Genomic DNA, 24,037 nt, shown 5'->3' on the forward strand with positions numbered 1-24,037 from the left:
CGATATTGGAATCGGGGACCTTATGTCCTCTATAACTGATTTCTCCTTCTTTACTCCAAGTTAAGACTTTGGATTTCTTGAGATGATCGAGTAATAAACCCGCTTTCTTTTGACTCGGTTTACTGACACTTTTGATAATCTGATCTTCTAATGCATTGGTATCTGCGGCTGTGGCACCTCCAGGCGTTGGTATTCCCACAGGTGGTGTCGGTGGTAAAGGTTTAGACGGAGTCTGTTGTCGTGCTTGTTGTAAATATTGTCGATATCGATGAAGTTGATGGCCATACAAAGCTACTTTTTCCCCCTCGGTTAAATCATCTCGATGTTCGATGTCATCTAATTCACTGCGTAACCCCACGGTCGATTGAAATTCGGGAGGCTTGGGTAATTTTCCCTTCAACTCATTCAGCATGGCTTCGGGTACTAATACCATTTTACGACTCATCTTCTATTGGGATATTTGCAAATTTTGTTAATTCCACAAACGAATGAAGCCAAACCTCCTTTCTGATTGAGTAACGCTCGTCGTTTTTTCACGGGTTGCGGCTGCACCATGCGTCTTAAGATGTGCTTCTTAGGACCAAGTTGTCGCTTCTGAGCGGGAGTGAGAGGAATCACCCCTTTTAATATATTGTACACGATCTCACAAATCTTTAGAATGCAGTCATTGGAACAATATTTGATGACCTCTCTCTTTAATTTGGAGGAATAATGAGGAGCTGCTAAGGTTTGCAAGAGGGGTAAATGAGGTCTTAATCGGGATTCACACTTCTTCGTATCAGCCATAGTGTAATAATGAAGGTCTGTGCACATTCCCCCTGCTTTTTATAGTGTTACGCGCTCGGGTGTTGGGGATTGAAACGCCCGTGATGAACGGTCTCCTCGTGACGATCGCGGCTACTTTTCAAATTGTATTGCAGAGGACAATATCGACATTTGTATTTCTGCTTAGGGGTCGATGTGCTTAAGGGAGTAAAATGTGCCATACCCCCAAAGGTTTGACCAAAACTGGGTAAGGCTGTATCGGTGGTTCTGGATGTTCCTATGGGTCCTCGCATGGCTCGTTCCATTTTCTTTTCAGCTAATCCTTGTTTCAGTTCTGCTAAAGTCTTCGTTTTCCTGGGTGGGGTATTTTGAGGTGTCATATATTTCGAAAAAGGGATTTTCACGATGAGTTTAGGGGTCTTCTTCTTCTCAGGAAATTTAGCCATGCGCAAGAGATAAGGAGCCAGGACACTGGTTTTAGGATCGTGGGTCTTCCGGTGAATGATGAGTTTCGGAACTTTCTTAGGAACTTTAGGAACTTTCTTTTTTCTTTTCTTAGCTAAGGCTAAGAGGGAGGGGGGTAACACACGTGTTTTCTTTTGCTTCACGACTCTCGCCACACTACGGGGACGTCTTTTACGTTTTTGCCCCGTTTCCCATTTGAACAAATGACGAATGATGGTCCCTCCTAAGAATCCGGCTCCACCCCGTTTCAAAATGGCTTTTTTACGATCTTCTTCATTCGCATTCTTATTGGCAATGACATTCAAGTCGTGACGATGTGCTTGAATGAAACGCCCCGTGAGTTTATTCACGGGTAAGACTCCTCGTAATAAATTTTTAGCGCCCATGGCAAACCAGTTGAGTAAGGCTTTACGCCCTAATTCAATGAGATGGGCTCGTTGAACGGGATCCCGTTCCCGCTGTAAACGTCGTAACGTTTTCACTAATTTACTCTTGGCTGTAGGTCTACCCATGATGAAAGGTGTTTGTGAAATGAAATGAATAGTCATTCATAATGATATTTATACTCCCGGTGGCATGTGCACCGCTAAGGTAGAAAAGAGTTGACTTCTTAATCTTAAATCCTCGGGTGTCTGAGGACTTAAATCGACTAGTAAATACCCGTGAGGAATACTGGTGGCTTCATCATACGCGGGTAATAAATGAGGCATTTGTAATTGGCGACTTAATACCCCAATCTGAGATTTATCTCTAGGATTTTTAAATAACACGAGATAGTGGGCATTCAGACTGATAGTACGATGTTGCACGGCGCGATCAAATAGATTTTGCGTGATATATATAACACTGGTATTACGATGATGCGCTTTGCGCGTAAACCAATCTACAATAGATTCTATGGCTTTACCGCCCATCATATCATCAAAAATGAGTAAATGGCGAGTAGTGAGATCGGCGACTAATTTCTCATCGTCTTGAGGAATGTTGTGAACGAATGTCACCGACTCTTGTAATGATTCGTAAGCCGGTTGCCATTCTCGATAACACCATACTATTTTTTCGGGGGGTGGTGATATCCACTGCGTATTTTGTACCAGTTGCTTCACAAATTCCGTTTTACCCGATTTAGAGGGACCCGCCACCACCATAGTAAATTCATGTTTCAATTGAAACTGGGCCAGTGTCTCGTAGGCATACATCTTGATAAATGACACAAGTTCATGGGATCATACATATTTATTAACAAGTAAAAATACGAACCGTTTCTACAAAAGAATCTCTACAAATAGGACATGTTCTAAGTCCTGAAGCACACATAGCACAAGTACATAAATGACCACAAGGTAAAAAAGCAATTCTCAAGTCTCGTTCTAAACAAATGTGACATTTCTGGGTACACATTGGATTTCCTGCCGCGTCTAAGGGTAAGTCTCCCCAATCGCGATCACTGTCTTTAGCGCGGGCATAGGCATTGAAGGCTTGTCGTACCCATTTGACACTTTTATTGCACAACACGTAAGCACAATGAGGGCTCCAATAGGCATGTTCTATCCAAGGATCGTCCCCGGGTTCCCAATGTTTGAGAGACAATGTGCAATGAAAACAACGCACATGATCATCCATTCCTTTGTAAAAGAATCCGGCTTCTGCAATGTTAGGTAATAAGTTCAACAGAATATCGGGGGCTGTATGAAATGACGCTAGACGAGCCGATAATTCACCATAGGAAGGCACTGAAGGATTATGTAGTGATCCGTATTTACTCATTTTGCAGACTGATGTTTTTCTCAAGACGCGTTTCCTTTTTTATACCTAATATCCATAAGGAAGCGTGTTGTAATGGTGAACCCGATGTCGTTTGTCGTACACTACGCGGTATTTCTTTACTAAGGGGATGGTGCGAACATCGTGCTGGCGCGTTCTCTGAATGTAGTGAGGATAACGCACGTGGACTTCTTCTTCTTCTCCTTTTAACATTTTTTCTAAGGTAGCGAGTGAGACGATCTTAGAAGCGCGATAATTGAGCGTCAGTCCTTTGACTTTGCACATTGATTTTCCCCCTTGGGTCTCGTATGCATAATTTTTAGGGCCTCCCGACATGTACTTGATGATACGATCTCCACTCAATTCATCGGTCCAGCCGCCTAAACTGTTGACAATGGTAGGGTTAACTTGGGTCTCGTCATGTTGATAGATAATACTATCCGTATCGAAGTAGAGGACGCGTTCCCCCAAAGGTTCTAACGTCTCGTAGAGATGTAAACGAGCGTGTGCGGTGGTAAAACAAGCCAGCACTACGTTTCCAAAAGGACAGTCTTCTAGGAATTCTTCTTTCTCTTGATAATTGATTAGCATCATGTCGGTTTCGGGGTGATCTCGATTTTCCAGCAGCTCGACTCCTTTGATTTCTAGAGTGGCATCTTGTAATTTTTTCTGTAATTCTTCTTCTTCGGTTAAATACTGTGTTTGTGGTAGTTGTAATCGTTGTGCAAATTTTCCCCAGAGACAATTTAAAAAGAGTTTGGCAATGGTTCTACGGACGGGGTTTTTCTCGATGTCTATTAGATTCATGAAGATGCCTTCCCGGCGCCGGATCTCATTGATGTAGTCTTGTTTCTGTTCGGGCGTCTGACATTCATCGGGAAATCCGGAAGCTTCTTGTTTAATTTTTAAAAAAGTATCGATGTAAGATCGAAACAAGTCCTGACTGGTCTTTTCAAAATGCCAGACTTCATAGATGCGGTCGAGCCGATAGCCGAGATCTAGAGCTTTGTGTACTTCTACGGTCACCCAGGTGCCAGTCAGACTGCGTTCTGAATCGCTGTGACTGCATCGATCGTCGGGTCCTAAGTTGCGATGTTCGGCGCAGGTTCGGCATAAGGGGAAAAGTAATTTTCCTCCCGTCTTATAGGGTAAGACGGGATGATACAGACCTCGGGGTGGTAAGACACGACAACGAATGAGACCAAAGTACTCTCTCACATTCTTGAAATCGCTGGTGATGACTTGAGGATGATCGATGGGAAACGTTCTGTATTTCAACACGTAAGGATACAGAGAACACACATCGACGTATCGCATGTCTCCCTCCTCGCAATACAGACGCGTGGCATTGGTACGACCTCCGTATAAGGCATCGCGGGGATTTAAGGGGTCCTGAATATCGAGGTCTCGTAGTAATGTTTGTAACTCTGGATTGTTTTTCACTTGTCGATCAAACTCGTGTTCCCAGATGCTCACGACGGTATATCCTTGTTGCTCTAAGGCGGCGGCGCGTTTCAAGGTTTGCTCGTACAGGGTTTGATACGTCTGCTGGACTCGATGGGGGTGGGTTTCCGTCAACAGATTCGGATAACAGGTGGGGCACCCGTGCCAGTAGCAGCCGTAAAATTCGTACACGGTGCGGGATTCCTCCTCGTAGCCGTCCACCGTATAAGGGCCTATGGTAATTTCGCCCCCGTTCTTAGCATGACGTATGTTGCGGTCCAGGGAGGTGAGCCAGCGACAGGCCTTGGCCGAGTAGCGGCGCGACGGTTGATATCCCATATTGGGGATGATGGCTATGGTGTCCTGTGCCATGAATCCTCGGCGATACGCTAAATTAGCCGTGCTAGCAAAAGTGATGGATTCCTGAAACGGGTCGACGCGGACGAGTCCGTAGAGGGTAGACTTAAATTGCGCACAACACCGGCGCAAAATATCCACATCCGAGATACAGTAAGCCAGGAATTCCTTCTGGAAATCGAACACTTTCCCGGCCTGTTGATTGTACCAGGTATAGAAGGCCTCGCGATTGGTTATCGACATGTCGTCAGGATTGTAGTAGTGCGCATCGGGATAAGGCCCCACGTAATTCTGGTTCTGTTCCGTGTTAAAAAAGTGGGGGACATAACCTTTTTTCAGTTCTGTTAATCCAAACGCAGAGGGCATCTTGGCCAGGGCAAAGGGGAGGAAATTGTAAGAATCGATGAATCTCAAGCCGAACACTCCCATACACAAGATTTTACTGCCGTTGAGGATGACTGCAGGTTTGATACAGGCCGTGTGCACTAGATAGTTCAAGATGAACTGCCCATCGTATCCCTTGAAATTGTGCGCAATGACGGTCGTTTCATCGTGCTTGAAAGTCACATTACCCTTCTCGTCCGTCTCGGCCTCCAATAACCAGTCCATAAACTGTTTTAAGGTATCGGGGCCTTGAAATACGAAGCGGCGTTGCGAGCCAAACGCATGACAGTGATCACACCGCATGTCGATGTCTAAACTGTCGCAATGTTGACACACGCGTTCGGCCACACAGAGGTTAGGGGTGTGAATTCCGTTTTCCTGTGTACATTCGAAGTCGTAATAAATATACATTTTCAATTCCTTGTTGCGTTTGGGCTTGGGTTTCTGTTGTACGAAGCACCAATGTGGCATGGTGACGATTTTCTTGCAGATGCGGCATTGTGTTTTTCCCCCGCACGCGTGTCCCTTTAATAATTGGTTAGACATCCATTTCTGACACTGGTCGCAACGTCCCATTAAATTACACACGGTTGTCGCGGTATTGCTACTGTAAGGTTTCAAGTGGGTCTGGTAACACGCAGCATTTCTGAAAAAACCCTTACAATGAGCACATTCCGTGCGGGTGCCGTCCGGGGTACAGGGAGAATCGGCTAAACAAAACGAACAGCGGTGAGGACAGACGGTACGGTGGTCTTCGATGTGGCTATATCCAACATCACAGTAATCACAATAATATGTATTTTCCGTCACTCCCGCCATCGATGTTATGGTATCGTAATGCTCGTTATCCATCAGGATGTTCAAACATTTTCCGCTCCCCTGACCTCTGTAGATGGGGTCTAATCGTAATCGCTGCGTGTTTGTCTTAAATTGAAATATTTTCAAGCGATACTCGGGAGTCAAGACCTGATGTAATTTCTCCCATTCCTGAGGCCCACACGGGTGGTCGTTTGCACACCCGGCGAGTTCCATGAGCGCTAAGGCCCGTCGTTTCTGGTCGAGAGCTCGTACATCTCCAAGTCTCATACGTTTCCATTTCTTCTCCCATTCGGGGTCCGGAACCTCGGGTTTTTGACTGTGTAACTGTGCCACGACAATAGCTCGAGGAAGACATAAAGAATCGTCGGGGTTTTGAATACGAACGATGGCTCTCTTGGAAATCTTAAATTTCTCCTTATCCACGTGCAGATGCTTTTTCTTCATACCACCGCCACTCCCTTGAGGATATTTGACATGAAAAAAATCTAACTGTGTGGCTCCGTCTGTCATCAGGAACTCTTTTTTAGATTGCTGTACGGCTTCTATTTTGTTTAAAATTTTATCCTCGTTGAGGTTTTTAGACTGGGTAAATTCAACCCAAATCTCGGAATCCAAAGATGGGTGTCGAATGTTGAGCCGTACATAATCATTGGGATTGCACTGCATTTCCCGTTTCACATTTTTGAGCATATCTTTGAATAATCGCCGAATAAAGGAAGAATCTGGAAGCTCTTTGAAAGTAACGTTGTACACATTTTGTTTCACTTTAAATTTCCTGGAATGGCGGCCTCTGTCGAGCTTGATTCGATAATATTCCAACACTAACTGGCGTTTTTCTCTGGCTATCCCCCCGCCCCGCTGTAAAAATCTCACTCGTCGCCAGTTTTCTCTGCGGAGTTCTAATTCACGCTCTCGCTGTATGTGTAGTTGTTCCTCTAAAAATCTCAATCGCTGTTCAATATAATTGGTTAGGACCCCATTTCTGCTATTCCGTAAGTCGTTGGGTATTCGCTCAGACATGCTGATGAAAGTGACAACGCAAATTGTGTATTGCGTTTATATACTTATTGTGACGTCATAGAAAAGCAGGTTTTTCCACAACGCCAGCTATAATGTTCCAGTCCTAGCTCACCCACAGCGTCATATAGAATGTTCCACAACGTCAATAACTCTCTAAATTAATTAAATTGTTTATTTAATAAATGTGTAAACTTCACATCATGCGTTTTTCATTCTGAATTTTTAAAGGATTCACACAGGTCTCGTCGTCATAGCGACTTTAGTTAGTGTTATCGATTCTTTCCCATTGTTGCGTCATAGTGCTATCGACCCATTGTTGCGTCATAGCACGCGCTCTACTTCATATCGGACTACCCCTGCACACCACTGCACTAGGCACGCGCCGCCTTAGCGCTACCTCGGCACGCGCTACCTTAGCAACGCCCTACCTCGCCTGCTCGCCACTCCGTTTTCAAACTTGACCTTTTGACCTCAAAAGTGCACTCAGTTGAACCGGCCATCGAGCCGCGTTATACTACTTTGGTACATTGCTTTGCCATAACAAGTTACAGATCAAGTTCGAGTTTCGTCTGGGTCCGTTGATTTTTCACTAAGTTGTGGCCATTGGACTCAGAAAAATAGCATGATTCATTAGTTTTCCGGACTTTTTTTGGACGTGCTTACAGATATTTATTTGGTATTCGGTACATCATGATGATTGCTTTGCCATAACAAGTTACAGATCAATTTTGAAGTTTTCATAGTCTAGTCTTTGTACCTGAATAGTCGCTGATTTCCAACGATTAATATTCCTATCTTGGTTTCCCAATCTTCCCTTTTACCATAACCTTGGTCTCATAATGAACTTAGAATATTGTTGCGGTCCAATATTTTTTCCTCCAGTAGGGGACTATGTATAGCTATGCAAAAACCACGGCTACCCATGTCCTTAATCATAATGTATCGGTTATGCAAGAAAATTCGTTTAGGGTGTTTCCGGTTATGAGTTAAAAGAGAACAACACGCCGCTTCGACAGGTAGGTAGGTCTGAGTTTTTCATGTTTATCAGAATTTAACCACTGTTGACGAAAATCGGGGAATCTAGTCAGCTGTGGAAAGGATTAAAACACACGAAATAACCACATTTACCCATATTTAAACCGGCATGATGACACGAGCTGATTTTCCGAGAGTAGAAGGTTGAATTTTGAATATTTCTCACGACTCTCGATTGTCAGGGTAAATATGGGCTCAACCAGCTAATCAGTCGGAGTAAATTGATCACCCGAGGAACGATTTATGCATGCTAAAATTAAAATAATCCACTTTTTTGGTGTTGGTGTTTGTATTTTGCTAAATTTCTTATGCAAACGGGTCAGGTAATGCTTTAGGGGATAAGAATTGAATAATATGATTTAGAGGAAAAGTAGCTTAATACACACCCCGCTGATACATGTAGGTACAGTGATTATGTGACGTAATTTAGAAAAGTATGTACGAATTGTTTTACCACTTGTAAACAAATCCCAGAATTTTTTATTTTATTCAAAATACAGCAGATTTTGCCAAATTTTAGTGTGATCTTTGGTACATTAACCATTATAAATCTTAAATTCCGCTTTGCGTTTTAGCAACACCCTTCACTACGTGTAACGTGCCTATGCCTGCTGTGCCACGGGACCTCCGTTTTGAAGATCAAATCGGAAAGACCTGTAATTCTCACTTCTAAATACCCGGTCCGATTGTTTGGCGTAGGAGCAATCACTACCCGTGTTAATGTTTAGGCGAATTAGTATGCGGGTTTCCTATGTCTAAAGAAATTTACGAATACACTTGTAGTTGTCTCTCTTTCATCATTGAGTCATCTGAAGTTGTTGAGGTTTTTTTTGGGGGGGGGGGGGGGGTGTTGAAGTACCATAAAGTTAAAAAGTTAAGATATTCTTAAAGTAAGTAATGTTTCACGGAAAACAATGATGTACTGTTAATATGCATTCGGATCAATTCAAAGTTTATTTAAATTGCAAAGCGGCACAGGATCCTGCATATTTAAATCAATAAAAGATGATGTTAGCAAATATTAAATATTCACAGCAGGACTGATACACTGTCATGATGGTGACAAAGGATATAATTAAGATCAGATTAAATTGTAATTACCTGGAACAGGCTCGTGTAATGAGGCCGACTGGGAGTGTCAACAACACTAGTGCTGTATGCGATAGGATTCATGAATTTTGGTGACAATTATTGATGCAAATCGATCCAGTTCCCAACACTGGCAGAATTACGAATAGAAAGTAAAATCAATGTTCAATTAAACTGTGCCTGTAAACTATACAACTCCTTTTCAAAGGTTTATGTAGGTAAATTTGTTGATTGGTTGTATATTGTTTAACGTCCCAGGGCCGCTCGAGAATTTTTCACGCCTATGGAGACGTCACCATTGCCGGTGAAGGGCTGCAAAATTTACGGCCTTTGAGCAGGGAGGGATCTTTATTGTACCACACCTGCTGTGACACGGGGTCTCGGGTTTTACGGTATCATCCGAAGAACCGCCCCATTTTGTCGCCTCTTACAACAAGCAAAGGGTAATGAGGACCTACTCTGACCTGGATCCCCAAGGGATATGTAGATTAAATAATTGTTCAATGTATTGTTTCTCGTTATATCTTGGTCTTTTGTCAATTTATGTTTTATCTATTAGCAATATCAACCAAACACATTTCAGTAAGTGGACCGCTGTAAAATGGCTGAAATATTGCCAAAACGGCGTAAAACCGTAATCAATCAATCACTCTTTTAGCAATACTCATTTTCAGTTATATGTCGAATCGATATATCCTAGTGATCTCGAAATAAAAGACACAACAGTCTTCTACATATGCTTCGTGCTTGGATTATTTTATTGAATATAGACGTTAACGGCAAACTAAAAACTCAACGTTAGAACGGGGTCGGTCACGTGATGTACCGGGTAGTAGTACAGACACAATCAAATTTTGTTCTATCTTTGACGTTTATACGCCGGAGTTTTGAAATATTTAGAGTATTATTGACATTATTGTGCCACTTAGGACGCATATGAATAATTTGTGTGAATTTTGGAAAATATATTGTGGGTGTTTGTGTGTCTAACGTGAATACTATTCAATGGCGGACGTTAATCAAAAGAAAGAGGCTAAATCAAAAAGAAAGCAAAGGGAAAGAAACTCTGAAAACACTGCAGATAAAGCTGGTGCAGTTGAGTCTACAAAGTGTTCTTCCAGCCGTCACAGAAGTTCCACAATATCTTTAAAAAAAAGCGTCGGCCAAAACGCAGAAAAGAACAGACAGCGCAGATATGTTCTCTTCGCCAGGGGCCATCCAGATGCATTAGGAATTTCAATGCACCTGGAATTAATTCAGGACAGTTTAGCGAAAAATAACCTCCTTCCCCAATATGGTGAGGTAAACAGAAATCGAAGACACTGTGTCATGTATTCTGGAGAAAAGGAAAAAGGAAACGAAAGTCTTGTTTTTATTTGGCTTGGTACCTTTATGCATTATTTATATGAAATTTTAAAAATTCTAAACACATTCATACTGGATATGATTTTTTGGCGATTATCTAAACAATTTACGCTCAAAATGCCAAAAAAAAAAAAAAAAAAAAAAAGACAGAGGAAACTCAGACTGTTTTGTTTCCAAATTGAACATATTTTTCTACCAAATTAAATATTTTCACAAATTAATCACTTGTAAGAGCATAATATTTAAACGTTGTGTTTGATATTTTTAAAAAATATGTATTTGAAGGAAATTTTCAATGACCTCAGATGATCTTCAGTTCATCAAATCTTTTTATCCAATTCACTAACATGCCAATATGTTCGGTTAGTCCTGTAGCTATGGATACCATCTTTAAATCATAGTAAAATAAGTAAAATCTAATTACGTTCAGTAAATGTTTTTGAACATTTTCCTATAATACTCTATCCTCAAAAAGATATTTTTAGAGGCGCTGAGGAAATTCGGACTGAATTTTGGAAAATTTGTTTTTGTGTTACGTGAAAAATATTTTCACATCATAGTGTCTGCACATAGACTGTTTGTATAATGGCCATTAAATATATTCATATTACAACCTGTTTGTTTGTTGTACATATTTTTGGATCTACAACTGCTAAATTTTAGCCTTAGAGGGTTTTTTTTAATTGTTAGGTTCAGGGGTTGTTTCCATGGAAACGAACTCATTAACATATATGAAAATTGTCATTTTTCAAACAAGAGATACCTCCTTTCTATGATTATATGATTTTTTGAAGGATCTAATTACTTTCGTCTCGGCATCATATCCCCTTCGTATTAGAACGAGAGAAAAAAACGAGTTACGGTGAGCAGATGGTTTGGGTAATGGACATAAAAGAATATTGGAACAGGGGTTGCGAGGAATGAAAGAAAACCTGAAGCAACAGCAGAGTAGAACAGACAGTGCACTTAGACGTTCACAAAAAGCAATGTAAAGTTCCTGCGGTGGGATGGAAAATGGAATGATAACCAGTGGCGGATTTAAGCCGCCCCCCCCCCCCCCCCCCCCCCATAAATTTTCAAATTTAAGGTAAATCGTGGTATCTTGTTTAGAAAAATGTACTAAACGATAAAAAAAGGCAATGATTTCTTCCACTCCCGGATAAATAAATGACAAGATCTTTTGATTTCTTGAATTACGTCATTGAGATAACTTAATGTTTTCCAAAAACCCTTAAAATTTGCGTCATTTTATGAATTTCACCTTATTAGAAATGATAGAAAATAGTACATTTGACTAAATAGGAGACATATTTCAAGCCCTATAAAATCTGTAAAATTCAGGAGCTGGACCGACTGCCTCATAAAGTGGCGCCCCCGTAACTGCAATTCTTGGATCCGCCCCTGATAACTTGGGAGAGGACTCCTCAAAGATTCAATGAATATCGATTTGGCACTTGTTGATATTCTGGACATTCATCGGGTTCCAGGTGGAATGAGGGACGGACTATGACCGGTTATAGCCAAATTTCGCGACCTAGACCAAAGATTAAAGTCATAAAGAACCGGTCATAGGAAAAGTGAAGAAACGGGTGTTGCTAAAACGCTGAACGGAAAACGAAATGGTTGATTGATTGATGTTTTCCGCCACACTCAACAATTTTTCAGCTATCTGGTGGCAACCAGTTTTTGTTGGTGGAAGATAAAACTCAGATACAATGTACCTACATGTAGTAAGAGACGACCGACCTTCCGAAAGTAAACTGGGAACTTTCTCACTTACCGGCGCGAGCGGGATTCGAACCCGCGCCGAAAACGAAATGGAAGACGGAACGGAAAATATTGTATGCAGTATTGTTATGAGGAGGTCAGCATTTTGCAAAATAAAAGGTTTATCATGAAGAAGGGAAGCAGAAATTACAGAGAGAGCGGGAAATCATCCAGATAATCCACTGTTTCATATACTCATACTAATGCATAATGTATTTTTAAGTTATTAACTTACTACATGTATGGAAAATATTAATAAAGAAAAAATAAGATGTGTTTGTCAAACACAAATGCCCCCGATAATCCGAAGATGGCCAAGGTCACAAGGACAATTATCTTGGTACCAGTAGAAAGATCTTGTCAAAAGAAATGCGCATGTACAATATGAAAGCTCTAATATTTACCATTTAGAAGTTATGACCAATGTAAAAAAAAAAATTAAGTAGGTCAAATGTCAAGGTCAAAAGGTTCAATTCCAACGGAAAGATCTTGTAACAAGGAATACTCATGTGAAATACCAAAGCTCTATCTCTTACTGTTCAAAAGTTATTAGCAAGGTTAAAGTTTTCAAAAAGTAGGTCAAAGTCACAGAGTCAGAAATGTTGGTACCCACGGAAAGGTCTTGTCACAAGGAATACTCATGTGAAATACCAAAGCTCTATCACTTACTGTTCAAAAGTTATTAGCAAGGTTAAAGTTTTCAAAAAGTAGGTCAAACTCCAAGGTCAAGGGTAAAAAATGTTGGTACCCACGAAAAGGTCTTGTCACAAGGAATACTCATGTGAAATATCAAAGCTCTATCACTTACTGTTCAAAAGGTATTTGCAAGGTTAATGTTTTCAAAAAGTAGATCAAACGTCAAGGTCACGGGGTCAAAAATGTTGGTACCCACGGAAAGGTCTTGTCACAAGGAATACTCATGTAAAATATCAAAGCTCTATCACTTATTGTTCAAAAGTTATTAGCAAGGTTAAAGTTTTCAAAAAGTAGGTCAAACTCCAAGGTCAAGGTCACGGGGTAAAAAATGTTGGTACCCACGAAGAGGTCTTGTCACAAGGTATACTCATGTGAAATATCAAAGCTCTATCACTTACTGTTCAAAAGTTATTAGCAAAGTTAAAGTTTTCAAAAAGTAGGTCAAACTCCAAGGTCAAGGGGTCAAAAATGTTGTTACCCACGGAAAGGTCTTGTCACAAGGAATACTCATGTGAAATATCAAAGCTCTATCTCTTACTGTTCAAAAGTTATTAGCAAGGTATAGTTTTCAAAAAGTAGGTCAAACTCCAAGGTCAAGGTCACGGGGTCAAAAATGTTATTAGCAAGGTTGAAGTTTCAGACAGAATGACAGAATTACAAAATGACAGAATGACAGACAGGACAAATACAATATGCCCCCCGATCTTCGATCTCGGGGGCATAAAAATAATCATACTGAAAAAGAATTTTAAATCCAATGAATGAAAGCCCCCCCCCCCCCCCCTCCCCTCCCCCCGAAAACCACATTGTAAAAGATAAATAATTTTTTCAACTATTTTCCCCAAACATAGCTTTCTTAAATCGAACTTGCTTTTATTCGTAATTTAGTTCTACACCTGATAAAATACATGTCTGTATTTATGTATCACATCAAATTTTAAAACGAACGAGTCCGGTGTGTATAAAATGTTTACCTCATTTGGGATGAATTTATGTGAAAATTCGTACATTTACCTATATCCTGCGGATTAGTGTTTCAACCCGAAGAAATACAGCGGAAAGAAAGATTAAAACAGAACCAATGAAAACTAAGGTGAAGTTTACGATCCATAGCATGTGGAATTAACAGATATGAAATAGCTACACTGTAAAAGGCTAACAGAAAATTTATGCTTGAATGGAATTAAAAGGTCACCTCATTATTAATCGAAATATTAAGAAACAAGTATTTAGTTTAGAAATAAACCGCTAGAAGTCCTCCCTATTTAGGAATGGAGTGCTGCGGTCACAGTCTCATTTAGTTTAAAATGATATATTAAAGGTGAAGTGTAATAAAAATAGATTTGAAAATAAAGTTTATAATTCATTGAAACCCCTTTTGAAAAGTTTATTGATGTGTTTATTTTTGTTTAAATCCAGGTAAATGCGCAAAATACCTATTCAAAAATCGTTGTTTAGAGAAACGAATGAAGGAATTGTCGCCCTTTCTTATTACGTCATTTGAGACAATTGTAGTTGTTTACGCCTGTATATCATCGTTTTAATTTCTGTGAGAAATTGCCAGTTTTAGCAACACCGTGGAGAGTGACGGTGAAATACCGTAGATACACTTGAGTTTAGGGATTCAGCCTTTTATGTTTGTACCTGCACCCGTTTCGAAACCATCAGATAGTAATATTTATATGATATACAACGTGTATACATGTCTATGTTCGACAAATATCTCATCGGAATCTCAGTTAGAAATTATTTACCGGGCCAGTCCATAGAAAATTGAGAATGATATTGGAAAAAATTGTTTTATCAAAAGATAACCTTTGTATTTTACACAATCTAGGCTAATCAAAATCGGACTTCATATGTAGATACTCGCCGTAAACTCAATTGCAGCGATTGTGAGCGTATTTTAGGATCTGATTTTAACTAGATTGACTCTCACGTTTGTATTTTTTATGGGATTTACTAGTATGAGATTGATCAGATTCAAATGTGTTTAACTAGATATATATTTAATTGAAAAATGCCTTTTTGAAAAAAGAACAACAAAAGACAAAAGAAAAAAACTTATTGTGCACAATGTTATTTGTAACCCCCCCCCCCTTTTAAAAACATCATAAAATATTAGTACATATAATTTCACAAAACACGCCAAATTGAAATATTACGGCACAAAGTTAACGAATTGTAGCATTTGGAGGTGTGAAACTTTGCCTTAATGATTCATGATATATTAATTACTTAAAAGCATATCAGGAAAAGGAAAAACTTGTACTTGTTTGCATAATGAACTTGGAAAAAAGGCTTTGGAAATTGGACTGACCTCGCAATAAATAAGGTTTTATCAAAATGGTTTTTTAAAAATTGAATTCATTTCCATTTTTACTATATTTTATTTTTTCAAAATATTATAGATTATTTGATGCTATATACAAGTAATCCCAGTTAATTGACTAGATATTTGTATATCAGTTTTGTATCCAGTTTGAGAAACATTTGTGGTACAACTTGTCTAATCTCTTAACCGGAAGTCTCTACCGTACAAGTTAATAACCCATTACTACTTCTTGTAACATTTACCCGCCACTGTCAAATGTGGCACCAGCCATCAATTTGTTGAAAATTGTCAGAAATCCGCTATCATCCTTCATCATACACCCTACAACAGCTACTAGAAAGCGCTAAACCCAGGGCCAGCTCGCCAGACAACGAATATCCCTGCCAAGGTGCAGAGGAAGACTGAATAAGCCAGGCTGGGAATTCCACCCAAGCACCCATGTCTGCTATGAAAATTTTGCAGCAGCTTAGACGATTTCCCCCGGAGATGAAACCTATTGAGAGTCAAAAATCAAGCATAGGCACCTGGACATCACGAAGTTAACAGCCATGCTTGCTGTCTGCTGAATGTATCAGCATAGACGAGTTACCTGGTTGAGCCGAATTCAGGTATTGGAATATGGGCATCCCGCTTACGGTTACCTAGCAGCCAAGGCAAGCAAATATTCCCATAGGAACCTGGGTGCAACAGTTTTCACCTGCTTACCTCGCAGCAAAGTTAGGCAAGTATTGCTATGCAGATACTTCTTGCAAACCAAATGATAATTTATATCTGCAAATCAACTGTTCTACAAATGGCTGTTGGCAATTCATATGGTATAGGGCCTATATATTATAGTCACGTTTGTTTAAACTCCATTTCATGTAATTTATATGTTTAATTCCCCCTTCTTTTTTCTATTGTAACACAAGCACCGGTAATGTAATAAGTTACCACTATTTGACTCCCAATTGCAGATAAATACCCTTTACTTTCCCATCACTTTGTAGTAACTCTGTATACAGCAGCATGCTTATTGGCTCACTTGTTGTCAGCCAATCGTTATTCCATTACTATGTAACCTCTACATGGAGTAAATCCACTACCCAATTCTGCCATTTGGTAAAGTCTATATTAGGCAACATGTGTATCAACAAACCACTTTCTAGTTCTGTCGTCGGTTCATATCCTATCACAACACATAAGTTTAAGTAATATACACAGTTAGTAGTGGAGGAAGATTGGCATAAATTCCAGTTAACCATACTACACTTGTAGGTCCTATTATTACCAGCTTAAGGGTGAACGTCACCCCTTAGCAAAACACATGCATGGTGTTGCCTTCATAATAAGCTCCAGTACTTGGCAATTTATATATATATATATTGGTTACCAATGCCATGCATCATCAAAAAAATAAAATTAATAATAATAATAAAAATCTAGGGCTAAGGCAGTTGCTCTGTTAGGCAATAGTAGCGACGGTTTGCATGGGTGTACAGAACTATTACATTAGTTTTGTAGACCAGCTTTTTATCTATACTTTTCGGCTAGACCAAAGAACTTTTATTACACATACCCAATAGTTCATGTGCAGCTCATCAAGCTTTAACCTCAATTACCCCCAATTAGTCATAGGGCGCAAAGCACCCCGAACACAGCACATTTTCACCACGCAAGCAGTTTCGTTGTCATTCTACTCACTGTCATATCCACCATCTGACAGAGTCTAAGATCCTGCCAGTAGAATCGGTTTTGTCATACCAGATACACGCAGCTACTTGCATCTGCACCATATTGCGTTTATTTTAACCCAGTCCATCTCTCCTCAGGTCTAGTCAAAACTCTGTCAGTTTTTCAACCATGTTTGAGCACAACAACACCATGGAAGCCTCAAAATGTTTTCTTTTACGTCTTCCAAACACACCCCACCCACGCCCCGTGCTAGGGGTCGCTCACTGTGGGTCAGGTACCACAGATTGACTTGTTCCCAAAACCAGGGCGGTAGCAGAGTGGGCTCTTTAATGTGCTGACCATGCTGCAATATCAATAGTCATGTCCAAAGAACCCTATACTCGTTGCTCAACGTTAAACTTTTGTCAAAAGTTTACACCCCAGGTTGGTGGGGACGGGGCTCTTCCTTCCGGTTGTAACGAGTACTCTACTACAAACAATTCTTTTCTTCAACGTCTTCAAAAGTGAAAGCGCATCACAGCTGTAAGTGTAACATTGCGCACCCCCGTTTAAATCATAATTCCCCCACCCCCTAAAATTAGACATATGGAAGATTTTCCATTATATACTCCCGAGTTAAAGAATAAGTATATGTTGATATACTTGCTTTCTAGCGTCTTAATAATTAAAACAGTTCTTCATTTTATGGAACATTGTTTTGTGTTGTCGTCATTTTGAACATCTATGACCCATCGTTGTGGACGTCAACAATTTGAAATGTATGGAAACGTGTTGTTAACATAATTCAGCAATGTTACCAACCAAATGTAAATATAAGTAATAAGGTATCATTTTAAAATAATTATCGAGATATAAATACGGGTTGGTACATGATCAAATTTTCCATAAAGCCCTTCGGACTTTATGGAATTTGATTACGTGACCAACCCGTATTTATATCCCGATAAATATTTTAAAATTATACCTTATTTCTTAAATAACCTGGTTTGGGTCAGTTTACGCTTTATAATCCGCTTCAGTTTACGCTTGTTTATAACACGCTTCGCGGATTATAAAGCGTAAACTGACCCAAACCAGGTTATACTCGTATAACTTGCCCCAGAATTAAAGTCATTCCTTAAAGCTGTATGACCCGATGTTCATGTATTATTTTTGTACATAATTACTTTAAAGCAGATTAATTACTTTATAAAGTTATTAACTTTCCCATAATTACATGCTTGAAAACATTTGCATGTAAAAGAAAACAGTGCGAATATTATTTAGAAAGTAAATATAGTGGGTACATATAATAGACGTCTATAAATAGACCCACGCGCGTCAGGGGAATCCCAACATGATGTATTGACTCATACGCAACTGTCTAGTTTTCAGGCCGAAAGAGCGTAAAACAACGAATTACTAAGAGGTATTTGATATTTCTATTTCTATTAAACTTATGATACGGTACTGTTATAAAAAAAAATACACAGCTTTACACAGAGAAGACCACCGATGATCTGAAAGTTTGAACTGGTCACGTGACTGTCACTTAAAATGGCAGAGTGACGCGGTTATTTGTGAACATCGATTTAAAATCAAATAATTTGGGTTAAAACAGGTGAAATAATTTATGATATGTCGTACAGCCTCATAGCTACATACGTGCGATGATTTAATAGTGGTTTTACGAGATGGGAAAAAAATATTGTAATTCGGACCATACAGCTTTAATTATTAGAGCTAAAGCTAATCAATTATCAAAAAAAAAAAATTATAGGTCATCGCACTTTTTAAGATGCTAGACATACATACATACAGAATCATCCATCAACGGCAGAAAATTGCAATTTTTCTTAAACAGCGTTATTAAAATTTCACAAAAAGTGGTTATAACGATATACTAGTATTCATAATAATTTCACGAAGCTGTATCTTTACAAAAATAGACAACATATTTGAAAAATAAAGGAAATCTATCGTAGAATGACTTTATGAAGAAATCAATGAAAGCATTTATTGTCCTTGGATTCAATAATTTGACATATAGTATGTTTAACAAGTTTTTTTTAACAATAACTATCAGAAAATACGAGGATGTTCACTTGTTGCATCACCTAAAACTTCTAGTTGTGCAATGAATCACCAGAATTTCACGACAGACCACCATGTTAATGTTTTCACTCTTATTGAAGATTCTCAAGTCATCCAATGAAATTTATGTTCCTATCATGCATAAATGTAAATGAATCAACAATTTTGCAAAATCGTATGACGTCACATGAGGGTGGAATTGCTTTATGTATACTCCAACGGTACGGTCATTGTAATGATCTAATTTCCAAATACAAGCTATTACCGGGTCGGTCAACAAGGGATGGTTTCTCCTCCTACGCACGGATTGTCACCTCTGGAGTGTCCTGGGGTTCCATGTTTACCCAAATGGTAAATTTGTATTCTGAGATTAATCACTGCTCGATATCTTGATGGTATTCCCCGCTTTATTTACGTGACGTCACACGTTCGGGTACACAATTCTAAATTTAGCACGTGGGAAGGATTATTTTGTCTTGCAGTCCGAGGGACATTGATGCCCTAGTGATTTATCACGTGGACGGCGGCAGATGAATTCTTCCTTTGGGTGTGAATGGCGTTGATTGTATTTCGGTGCTTATAAGATTATGATAAGAGTTTAATTCAGACGGTATATCTTTGATGAAAGTTTCGACCTGGGACTTGCATGTAAATTGTGATTTCAACTCACTGAATGTAAAGATTAGGAAACAACTTGAAGGTAAAATATCAATTGTTATTAATATTTTTTGTAAGATTGTCGTATTATTCGTTTTATTGAGTAAATATAAGAGAATGAATGATGATCTGCGAAATCTCTAGTGCTCAAAACTTGACATGATCTGAATGCTGGAGGATATTACTAACTAACGATAGGGTAAACATGCCATTGTATGATTGCAAAATTGTTTTCGAAACTGCGAGGTCTGCTTTGAATTTTTTTGTTATCATAAGTCTGTGGTGATAGAGATGTCTGTTGTTGAAATTAGATCTGAGAAGGCGACAGAAAGCTCGAGCAAGTTCAACAACCTTGCAATCAAATTTGAATAAGTCAAGGAGTGGCTGCTTTGCAGTTTTTTCGAAGAGACAATCTTTGCTTATAAGAAGTAAATCTATAGTACATATACGATTGAAATGGTTTAATTTAAGTTTCATGGTTATATTAATTGTTTCCAATTCAAGAATTAGATCCCCAGTTTTGTTATAGACAATTGAGACGCCAATGTCTGAACATGTGATTTTAAAAGCGTGAACTAAAATGTGGATGTTTTTTTTTTAGCTTTATGTTACACCCCCTCCCCTAATTAGGGTCGGTAGATATTTATTCATTTTTTTCTTTTGCCTGTTGGTATTGTGCTTTTATATATTGGTTGCTGTTCTTGCTTTGTTAGGGCCCCGCATGAAGTGCGGGAAACCCTATAGTAATCACATTGTCCGTCCGTCTGTCCGTCAACACTTTCTTTGTGACACGATAACTCAAACAGTGTTTATCGTACAGTTTTAAAATTTTGTACAGAAATAATTTACAATAAGAGGAAGACGCCTATAGACTTTAGGGTCATTTCACTTTGTCTGTATGTCATCATTTTTGTTATTATGAACACTTTCTTTGTGACAAGATAACTCAAACAGTTTTCAAATTTTGTACAGAAATACTTTACAATAAGAGGAAGACACCTACATATTTTGGGTTCATGTCACTTTGTCTGTATATATGTATGGCATCATCTTTGTTATGATTAACACTTTCTTTGTGACATGATAACTCAAACAGTTTTAATTGTAGAGTTTTCAAATTTTGTACAGAAATACTTTACATTAAGAGGAAGACACCCATAGATTTTTGGGTCATTTCACTCTGTCTGTCTGTTTGTATACCATCATCTTTCTTAGTATGACTGTATCTATTTACCACTGTCTAAGGGAGATAATTCAATTTGAATTATGGTATGCATTGTATTGATATAGACAATTTACAAAAAATAACTCCACAACATTGTGTATGTATATATTTTGCTTTGCTTTTTTTTCTTTCAAAAATGTGATATAAAAAATGCTTGATGTTACATGTAAGGTCCACATTTTCGACGTGAGTATTTTGATATTTGCTTATGAAGTTTTTTTTATGTATGTAAAGACATATTCTATACATTAAGTTTTTATTTTAAAAAATGTAGAACACTTCTATCAAATGTGTTTGAAAACACTTAGACCCCTGATATCAGAATTTACTTTTCCTAGACATCAATATGTCAAATTCATAATCTTTTTACGAATAGTATTATGACCCCTGGGTCGAGGCCTCTGCTGGTGGACTGTTAGTCCCCGAGGGTCTCTACAGCCCAGTAGCTAAGTACTTCGTTAATAGCTTGAAAATACGGATGTATATTTAATTGCTGTTATAAAATTTAGAAATTCATTTCAAAATTAAGGATTATCTCCCTCATGCATAGCTCTTATCCTTGGACGAATTTGGCTCCACTTTATTGGCACGCTACTTTTGGCTATATTTAGCTCTAAAACTTCATAGTTATTTTGGATTTCAAACATTTCGGTTGAGCATCACTGAAGAGACATTATTTGTCGAAATGCGCATCTGGTGCATGAAAATTGGTACCGTATAAGTTTTATATTTACCACATTTTGTACCAGTTATTGTGGATGAGTGTGTGTCAAACAGAAGTAATTTAAAGTTGCACCAGTCTCTCATAAATATGCTTCATGGTTCCTTTTTCACAAACTTGCATTCCAATGTATCTTTGAACTAGTGGGTATTGTTTTTTTTCTTTTGTTTTTTTTTACAACCCAGATGTCTCCCCTTCAAAGTTTGTCTAATAACCGGGGCAAAAATAATGAGTGCAAGCGTAAGAGGCAATAACAACGACTTGCATCAAAATCAATGGGTCAAGGTAAAAAAAAATTGGTACAGTACATATTGTCTTAAATCTGCCTTCCATGTTGTAAGTTTGAAAACCTAATGTCAAAGGGTTCTCAGGTTATGGTATGGACTATACTTTGATGTAAAAGAGTGACCTTGACAATGTAAGTAGGTCAAGGTAAAAAATGTTGGTGATGTGCACCTCCTCCTCAATATTGCCTTTCCATATTACAAGTTTGCAGTCTTGATGTCAAACAAATCTTAGTTATGAAATCATCAAGGTTTTTTTTTTAAACATGACATTGAATGAAGAAATGGGTCAAGGTAAAAAAAATTTGGTACAGTACATCTTGTCTTAATATATGCTTTCTAAGTTGTAAGTTTGAAATCCAAATGTCAAATAGTTCTAAGGTTATAGTCTTGATGTAAAAGAGTGACCTTGACACTGTAAGCGGATGAAGGTAAAAATGTTTGTGGTGTGCACCCCTCTTCCATATAACCTCTCCATATTCCAAGTTTAAAGTTTTAATGTCAAACGGTTGTCAAGTCAGCTTTTGGCCTGGACTACATTTTGACATAAAAATTGACCTTGACTTTATAAATGGGTCAAGTTAAAAAATTTCGGTGGAATTCCCTCTTCTCATATTCTAAGTTTGAAGTCTTAATGTCAAAGTGTTCTAAAGTTATAGTCTATTCATGTTTTTCTTAATTTGACCTTGAATGAAGAAAGGGGTCAAGGTAAAAAAAAATTGGTGCAGTGCACCTGGTATATATGTCCTCTTGCCACGTTCCAAGTTTGAAATCGTAATGTCAAAGGGTTCTCAGCTATTGGCCTGGACTATATGTCGACGTAAAAGATTGACCTTGACTTTATAAGTGGGTCAAGGTCCAAAGTTTTGAAGGCGAGCACCCCTCCTCCATACCAACTCCTCGTGTTCTAAGTTTGAAGTCTTAAAGTCAAAGGGTTCTCTAGTTAAGGCCTGGACAAAATTTGGTTGAAGAAGAAGAAAATGACAAAAACAATATGTCTCCCCTTTGAAGGGAAGACATAATATTATTAATTGTAACATATATACCAGCCCCAAACATTGCTATATCAAATACAGATGTCACTTTCCTCTAATAACCCTCAGCGGGGCCCTTGCTGACCGTGACAGTTTTCTAGTTCATTCAAGTGTCAGACTGTCTACTGTATGCAAAATAAAACTCGGAAAGTCAATGCATTGTTTTGGCCTAGGTTTTCCATTGTACAAATGTACTTATAATAAATAGGTTTTATAAGTAATGAAAATGATGTCTATACATTGGATTCCAATTCTGTTGATCTCATTAGTTATCTTCTTTTGACAGCAATCATTGAAGTCCTCATAGTTCAGACATATGGAAAGGATAAGACTTCTTCCTCTATGATGCATCATTTGTAGTGCAATTGTCATTGGTGATATTCCATTACAAAATGCATTGCACATAACCTAAATATCAATACACGGAAAATAAAAATGACATGTTTAATAGGCATCGACTCTTCATCTTTTGAAATATCGGAGAGAAATTCGTAGAAGACTTGCAATACATCATCCCTACAAATTTGATTTCAACTGCCCAATGTTTTTAGAGATTAATGAGAATTGTCTTGTTAAGTTATGCATTAAATTTGAGAAAAATTTATAAAGCTGAAATTATTATTAATAGGAAACTAAATTTGTGTCATGGTTTGGGAAGAAACGTGCACTCCCCTCTCTCTCACTCTCAGAATTCTATTAATTCCTGTGGAATTATATTTTTTCTCAACACTGATATAGACACATAGAGAAGTAAAACTAATTGATTGTTTAACGTCCTGCTCGAGAATTTTGCACTCATATGGAGGCGTCACCATTGCCGGTGAAGGATTATGCTCGGCGCTTACGGCTTTTATCGTGCTACACCTGCAAAGACTTTTACGGTCTCATCATCATCCGAAGGACCGCCCCATTTAGTCGCCTCTTACGACAAGCAAGGGGTACTGAGGACCTATTCAAACCCGAATCCCCACGGGAAACTGAAAATACTAGAGGTCTATTTGATTTCAAAAGTTTATGGTAGATCGAAAAAGCAACCCATACAACACCTTTTAGAGGGGACGTATT

At 38.6% G+C, this 24,037-nt stretch overlaps 1 protein-coding gene across 1 annotated transcript; it reads right to left on the reverse strand.

Moving 5' to 3' along the window:
* Nucleotides 1-3,042: 3,042 nt before the first annotated feature.
* On the reverse strand, nucleotides 3,043-7,017 carry LOC125679859 (uncharacterized). The gene has a single exon (XM_048919313.2). It carries the CDS (start codon nucleotides 7,015-7,017, stop codon nucleotides 3,043-3,045), a length of 3,975 nt encoding a protein of 1,324 aa, XP_048775270.2.
* Between the last annotated feature and the right edge of the window lie 17,020 nt (nucleotides 7,018-24,037).

Source organism: Ostrea edulis, chromosome 1 (assembly GCF_947568905.1).
Source record: "Ostrea edulis chromosome 1, xbOstEdul1.1, whole genome shotgun sequence".
Lineage (NCBI taxonomy): Eukaryota > Metazoa > Mollusca > Bivalvia > Ostreida > Ostreidae > Ostrea > Ostrea edulis.

Bases quoted from the DNA above. Each gene is read 5' to 3' on its own strand.
- LOC125679859 (XM_048919313.2), bottom strand. From the start codon at position 7,017: ATGTCTGAGCGAATACCCAACGACTTACGGAATAGCAGAAATGGGGTC.